Source organism: Lactuca sativa, chromosome 5, assembly GCF_002870075.4.
Source record: "Lactuca sativa cultivar Salinas chromosome 5, Lsat_Salinas_v11, whole genome shotgun sequence".
NCBI classification, from domain to species: Eukaryota; Viridiplantae; Streptophyta; class Magnoliopsida; order Asterales; family Asteraceae; genus Lactuca; species Lactuca sativa.
Window position 1 is genome coordinate 286,258,947 of NC_056627.2, and position 8,081 is coordinate 286,267,027.

Here is an 8,081-nt window from a genome sequence, read left to right on the forward strand (position 1 = left end):
TAACTTCAAACTAATGTTTTAAAAACCGGTTTGAACCGGCTGGTCAAACCGGTTGGACCGGGAATCGGAGAAGGGAACATTTCCACTATCACCGGTTTATATTGATATCTAAACTGGATTGAACCGGCCAGTTTTTAAAAAAACTTAGTTGAACCGGTCAAAATAAACCGATTAAACCAAATAAAAACACATGAAAAAAAAAAAAAAACCAATTACATAATGAACTTTGGTGATTATTTTTTCAAATCTATTTAGTTTCTCTAAATAAAAACATATGATAAATGTTATAAAGTTTTTTGATGTGTTAGTATTAATCTAAAACTATATTTTGTTTCGGTATTATACTTTTTTTTTGACGTATATAGATTGATGTAAAACACTAAAACTTATGTTTATGTATTATTTTAATGTATTTGGATTCATCTACAACTTATTTTTATATGTATTTTTAATGTTTGAATCAATAAACATCAAATTCATGATTTATATATGTAGGAAAATATGAAAAAACGTGAAATATATTGAAACGTGTTGATCCGGCGGTTGAACCGGTTGAATCGGAAACCGGTCTTCATACCGGTTCAACTAAAAAACCGATTTTTAAAAGATTGCTTCAAACTCAACATCTTGATTGTTTTAGAATTCATAATTAGCAAGGAATTCACTAGCATGGTGTTTCTTTTCCGTTAGCAGTGTAGTCTACCAATATTCACTAAAGTCCAGAAGTTCATAACATTGTTTACTGTTTACCACAATAATAAATAACCTAAATTTTTTTGTACTTTAGTAAAAGAACTTAATAAGATGTTTCAAATCCGGTTGATAAAATCTCAAATGTACACCATTGCGTTTAAAACCCATAGAAAATAATCGTACCTAATTAATGCGCTAATTAATGCGGTTAATAACCGAACCACATAACCGTATTACATAAAAACGTACCAATCGGTTTTCAAAATTGAATAATAGTATTTGGGGTTTGTTGTGCGGTCTTTGCCAATAATCAAACCCCATTCTACTCACTTCTAGATCTAGGATTTAGATAAGGAAATGAAAAAAAAAACGTGGAGGGTGGGTAATTAAGGAATGGGGATGGAGGGTATAAGGAGAGTTAGGACAAGACTTGGTTAATCTGTTACTTAAAACTATAAAATAAAATAATAAAATGAACGTATTTTAATAAAAGAAATATAATATAAATATATTTAAAACTGTAAATAAAACAAATGACAATTATCAAAAATTATAAAACTACGAGGTTACATAATGGTTTTTAATCATAGATGGATCTAATGTAGAGACCGAGATGACCCTTTATTGCTTTTTCAACAGTGTATTTTTTTTTGGAAAATTTTGTTTTATGTTACGGTAATACCTCGGAAAAAAAGTGTGGCATTCACTAAAAAAAAATTAGGTTATTTCTTATTATATACAAAAAACTTTTACTATCCTTTTACTTTAATCTTGGCTTAACCACTGTTTTTAATTATATATTCAATTTTTTTTATCTTATTTTGTTTTTTCTAAGAAAAAACCCAACATAATTACTTTTTTTTTTTAATTTTGTAGGTTTGTAGCTAAATATAAGTTATAATTTTTTTTAAAAAAATATCCATATCCAAATTTTATTATATTTATCTAGTTAAATTTTAATATCGAACAATGTTTTCTGTTCGGAATCAAGACATATGATTTGCAATTAATAAATTATATATTAAATTTTATAAAACATTCAAGATAAATTAGTAGTAATAAATTATTTAATATGTAAAAATTCAAAATTAACAATTGAAGAAGGTTTAGTTACGGCAAAAGCAAATAGATTTTATTAGAGACCCATTGGAACAAAACTTGAAGAGTCTGTAACGTATAAGTACAAACATGAAAAACAAAAAAGTTCTTTTTTGCTTTGTGCTTATCGATTCTTTGTTTTAATCACTCAATTTGTCTCATGATTGCCTAATTAACCACTTAAGAACACACGCTTTTTCTCCCTCACAAACGCAAACATCCTTGGAAATGGCATCAGAAACTCAAATTCAAATTCCAGTAATCGATTTCTCCCAGCTAAATATGCATAATCCAGATAATCAGTCCATCTGGGAATCCATAAAAACCGACGTTTTAAAAGCTCTCCAAGACTATGGTTGCTTCGAAGCATCATCAGTTGTATCAATCGATCTTCAAGAATCTGTAAACGATGCATTGAAACAGCTCTTCAATCTCCCATTAGAAACCAAACTTCAAAACACATCAGAAACAGCCTTTCATGGCTATGTTCAATCTCCCAAGGTTCCACTCTACGAAAGCATGGGAATCGGTAATCCATTTATCCCTGAAAACGTTGATAATTTTACCAATCTAATGTGGCCTCATGACAACCCTAAATTTCGGTACGTTTCTTCTCTTCAAACGCTATAAATTTTGTTCTCATATATGGTATTGAAGCTGGTCGGGGTTCCATGGCAGCGAAAGCATTAAAATATACTCAAAGAAGTTGCGAGAACTAGATGAGATAGTGAAGAGGATGGTGTTTGAGAGCTTGGATTTGGAGAAGTATTTTGATGAACAAATGAAATCAACAAATTACCTTCTTAAGTTGATGAAATATCGAGCACCAGAGCCAAATGAATCCAATATTGGACTCCATACTCATACTGATACGAACATAATGACAATTTTACATCAAGACGAAGTCGGAGGGTTAGAAATCCAGACTAAAAACAATGAATGGATACGAGTGAAAGCTTCTCCAAACTCTTTTGTTGTCGTAGCTGGGGATACTTTCAATGTAAGTAAAATAACTGTAATTTTGTATTGTATTCGCGTTGCACTGAGATTATGATTGATGTTAATGGATCAAAAATAACAAACTTTGCATGAGTTTGATATAACTCCTTATATGAATGTAATGCAGGTTTGGTTGAATGGCCGATTGCATGTCCCCTTTCATAGAGTGGTGATGAATGAAACTATGTCCAGATACTCGCTCGGGTTTTTTTCTGTACAAAAATCAAGCAACCTCGTGAAAGCATTTGATGAGATGGTAGACAAAGAACGTCCTTTGCTTTACAACCCTTTTGATTATGGAGAGTTTCTTAAGTTCTTTTATAAAGAGGGTGGCATTCAAAGCAAGTTCGCATTAAAGACATACTGTGGTGTCTCGGAGGGCTCGTGATGCTTCAAGACTTGTTGAGAATACTATCAATGAAAAAACATGTGTTTGTCTACAAGATTTGGGGATTGTTTTGCAAAGTGTACGTTATTTTTATATTTTGAACACGATAACTTTGTGTATAGGGTGTCACTTTGTTGCTTGTTTGTACTTGTTTTTGTGGCATGTTTAAATAAAAATCAGGTGGTGTTCAATGTCTCTTTTGAGACTTGAGTGGTTAGACTTTTTCCCCTCTTCCAAATCGCCACCCAACAATCAACATTAATTGATCTATATTAAACATAGATTTTGAAACTAAGTTCTCTAAATTAGAAGGTTTTTCGACATAAATTTTAGCACTGATTCATGGCTTGAGTTCACATGGGTTGTGGATCTCAAATCTGAATGGTTCGGGAGCAAATAAATTGTGAAAAATCTTTTGGAGGAGCAAAATTTTATCCTTAAAGATGATTTCACATTTGATGAGGTCAAAAGGGTCGTGTGTTTGGTAAAACTAATTGGTAAAATTGGAAAGAGAAACTATTTAGGGGTCTATGAGAATTATTCAAAGTACCTTTGTTAGTCTTAATCTCTATACTAATAAAAGAGTAGTCTTTTTGCCAAATGTTATAACATTAAAACTCCTAATTAATATGATGTCATTTGTCATCTTATTAATTCTTTATTTTAAATTCATTAAACCTCCTAATTAATGTGATATTATTTGTCAATCTGTTTATTCTTTATTTTAAATTTTAAATTTTATATTATTGTTCTCATTATTTCACAAATAAAAATAGTTGAATATATATGATAAATTAATTTCACATATTTAATTGAATCAATAATTATAATTTTACATAACTAATAAAAAAATCTCTTAATTAATAATGTATTTAAAATTTTATATAAAATAATTGATTAATAATTTTGAATTTTTTAGTATGAATATTTAATTAATTTTGTAACCGTAGTTTTCACGGGTTATAAACTAGTTAATAATATCACTTTCAGTGAATTCTTTTGCAGGAAGCTCGGTATGGGAGAGAATACTATTAATTGTTCTTTTCCTCTCTGTCTTTGTCAAGCTGAATATGCAAAAATTATGATCGCGTGATCTGGTTGTATTTGATCTAGCTTCTTGCTAGCCCATTGGTGAATGAATTTATTTTCTTGCTGCCAAAAAGAAAAAATCAATCATGATAATATATTTTTATATATTGTTTATTGATAAGCTTTTAATAGAAACTATAATCTATAACTTTGACAATTTATTTTCTAATGAAAAGGATAATTATATTAAAAAAATTAAATTTAAATATGATCTTTAATTAAAAACGGATAAATCAATTTGTTATCTGATCAATTTTTTATTAATAGTACAAAATAATTACCCACTTAATAAATGGTTACGTTGGAAATTATGCAATAGTTCTTCATTGCATAAAAAAACCTTAAAATATTAAAAGACAAAGGATTTATTGTACCTCAGACAACTTCAAAAACTGTCCCTATAGTTTCACGAAATCTGAAGTTTGGTCCCTAATTATAAAAAACCTCATGGATGGTCCCTATGGTTTCCAAACTTTTAATATTTAGTCATTCCGGTTCACTCCGTTACCATTTAGCCATTAACTCATTTTCAATATTATATTGCAAGGCAATTTTGTCATTTCACTTTAACCTTCACTCTTTAAAAGAGAGATTGTGTGCCCGATTTTTGTGCAAACCCTTTATCTGCGATCGTCATCTCTCTTCTCCCTTCCACTATTGGTCAGCCGTTGCACCTTTTACAATATCCAATCGCTTCGCATTCAGAGAGAGTGACTTGCAGATGTGAGAATGAAGCAACGAATATCACTTCATGGAGGGATCGTAACCCTGGAAGGCAATTTTGGAACTGTACAAGATGTGGGTTCCTTCGATGGCCTGGGCCTCCTATGTGTGCTAGGACATTGGTAGTGATTCCAAGTTTGATAAGTTCAATGAAATCAATTGGAAGAGTGGGTTGCTATTGCAAGTGCAGAACTATGGAAATACCAGCTAATGTTGTTTTGTTCATGGGTGTTCATTTTTTGGTATTATTTTAATCAGTAAGTATCTTGTGAAAGTTTGGATGGTAATGGAATTTGGGTTTTTGGTTTGTAACCGGTGTAGGGGTTTTTGGATTTTAATCGAATAGGGGTAATCGAATATTTAATTAATTTTGTAACCGTAGTTTTCACGGGTTATAAACTAGTTAATAATATCACTTTCAGTGAATTCTTTTGCAGGAAGCTCGGTATGGGAGAGAATACTATTAATTGTTCTTTTCCTCTCTGTCTTTGTCAAGCTGAATATGCAAAAATTATGATCACGTGATCTGGTTGTATTTGATCTAGCTTCTTGCTAGCCCATTGGTGAATGAATTTATTTTCTTGCTGCCAAAAAGAAAAAATCAATCATGATAATATATTTTTATATATTGTTTATTGATAAGCTTTTAATAGAAACTATAATCTATAACTTTGACAATTTATTTTCTAATGAAAAGGATAATTATATTAAAAAAATTAAATTTAAATATGATCTTTAATTAAAAACGGATAAATCAATTTGTTATCTGATCAATTTTTTATTAATAGTACAAAATAATTACCCACTTAATAAATGGTTACGTTGGAAATTATGCAATAGTTCTTCATTGCATAAAAAAACCTTAAAATATTAAAAGAAAAAGGATTTATTGTACCTCAGACAACTTCAAAAACTGTCCCTATAGTTTCACGAAATCTGAAGTTTGGTCCCTAATTATAAAAAACCTCATGGATGGTCCCTATGGTTTCCAAACTTTTAATATTTAGTCATTCCGGTTCACTCCGTTACCATTTAGCCATTAACTCATTTTCAATATTATATTGCAAGGCAATTTTGTCATTTCACTTTAACCTTCACTCTTTAAAAGAGAGATTGTGTGCCCGATTTTTGTGCAAACCCTTTATCTGCGATCGTCATCTCTCTTCTCCCTTCCACTATTGGTCAGCCGTTGCACCTTTTACAATATCCAATCGCTTCGCATTCAGAGAGAGTGACTTGCAGATGTGAGAATGAAGCAACGAATATCACTTCATGGAGGGATCGTAACCCTGGAAGGCAATTTTGGAACTGTACAAGATGTGGGTTCCTTCGATGGCCTGGGCCTCCTATGTGTGCTAGGACATTGGTAGTGATTCCAAGTTTGATAAGTTCAATGAAATCAATTGGAAGAGTGGGTTGCTATTGCAAGTGCAGAACTATGGAAATACCAGCTAATGTTGTTTTGTTCATGGGTGTTCATTTTTTGGTATTATTTTAATCAGTAAGTATCTTGTGAAAGTTTGGATGGTAATGGAATTTGGGTTTTTGGTTTGTAACCGGTGTAGGGGTTTTTGGATTTTAATCGAATAGGGGTAATCGAATATTTAATTAATTTTGTAACCGTAGTTTTCACGGGTTATAAACTAGTTAATAATATCACTTTCAGTGAATTCTTTTGCAGGAAGCTCGGTATGGGAGAGAATACTATTAATTGTTCTTTTCCTCTCTGTCTTTGTCAAGCTGAATATGCAAAAATTATGATCACGTGATCTGGTTGTATTTGATCTAGCTTCTTGCTAGCCCATTGGTGAATGAATTTATTTTCTTGCTGCCAAAAAGAAAAAATCAATCATGATAATATATTTTTATATATTGTTTATTGATAAGCTTTTAATAGAAACTATAATCTATAACTTTGACAATTTATTTTCTAATGAAAAGGATAATTATATTAAAAAAATTAAATTTAAATATGATCTTTAATTAAAAACGGATAAATCAATTTGTTATCTGATCAATTTTTTATTAATAGTACAAAATAATTACCCACTTAATAAATGGTTACGTTGGAAATTATGCAATAGTTCTTCATTGCATAAAAAAACCTTAAAATATTAAAAGACAAAGGATTTATTGTACCTCAGACAACTTCAAAAACTGTCCCTATAGTTTCACGAAATCTGAAGTTTGGTCCCTAATTATAAAAAACCTCATGGATGGTCCCTATGGTTTCCAAACTTTTAATATTTAGTCATTCCGGTTCACTCCGTTACCATTTAGCCATTAACTCATTTTCAATATTATATTGCAAGGCAATTTTGTCATTTCACTTTAACCTTCACTCTTTAAAAGAGAGATTGTGTGCCCGATTTTTGTGCAAACCCTTTATCTGCGATCGTCATCTCTCTTCTCCCTTCCACTATTGGTCAGCCGTTGCACCTTTTACAATATCCAATCGCTTCGCATTCAGAGATAGTGACTTGCAGATGTGAGAATGAAGCAACGAATATCACTTCATGGAGGGATCGTAACCCTAGAAGGCAATTTTGGAACTGTACAAGATGTGGGTTCCTTCGATGGCCTGGGCCTCCTATGTGTGCTAGGACATTGGTAGTGATTCCAAGTTTGATAAGTTCAATGAAATCAATTGGAAGAGTGGGTTGCTATTGCGAGTGCAGAACTATGGAAATACCAGCTAATGTTGTTTTGTTCATGGGTGTTCATTTTTTGGTATTATTTTAATCAGTAAGTATCTTGTGAAAGTTTGGATGGTAATGGAATTTGGGTTTTTGGTTTGTAACCGGTGTAGGGGTTTTTGGATTTTAATCGAATAGGGGTTTTTTTCTTTCAGTTTATGTAGGGGATTTTTGGAATTGGTGTTGTTGTATTTTGGTTTATGTATCAGATCAATGTAATAGAATTGTAATCAACTTTAGTTTCTAGCAAATCAATATTATGGAATGGTAACGGAATGTACTTTGTTATAGCTGAATGTTGAATTTCTGGAATGTTTTTCATTTGCAAGTGTTAAGTGTATTGTAAATGCATCTTTTAGATGGTTTTGATGTGCAATTGAAATGTACATTATTAT

At 31.1% G+C, this 8,081-nt stretch overlaps 1 protein-coding gene across 1 annotated transcript; it reads left to right on the plus strand.

Annotated features, from left to right (window-relative positions):
* Positions 1-1,946: 1,946 nt before the first annotated feature.
* Positions 1,947-3,373, plus strand: LOC111910051 (probable 2-oxoglutarate-dependent dioxygenase AOP1). Its single transcript, XM_023905843.2, has 3 exons — positions 1,947-2,393; positions 2,470-2,791; positions 2,918-3,373. Exons 1-3 carry the CDS (start codon positions 2,020-2,022, stop codon positions 3,176-3,178), a joined length of 957 nt encoding a protein of 318 aa, XP_023761611.1. The 5' UTR covers positions 1,947-2,019; the 3' UTR covers positions 3,179-3,373.
* The last annotated feature ends 4,708 nt before the right edge of the window (positions 3,374-8,081 follow it).

What these genes read in the sequence shown, in the direction of transcription:
- LOC111910051 (XM_023905843.2), top strand. Translation starts at nt 2,020, where the DNA reads ATGGCATCAGAAACTCAAATTCAAATTCCAGTAATCGATTTCTCCCAG. An exon ending in CATGACAACCCTAAATTTCG is followed by an intron (nt 2,394 to 2,469) that starts GTACGTTTCTTC and finishes GTTCCATGGCAG; the next exon opens with CGAAAGCATTAAAATATACT. An exon ending in TAGCTGGGGATACTTTCAAT is followed by an intron (nt 2,792 to 2,917) that starts GTAAGTAAAATA and finishes AATGTAATGCAG; the next exon opens with GTTTGGTTGAATGGCCGATT.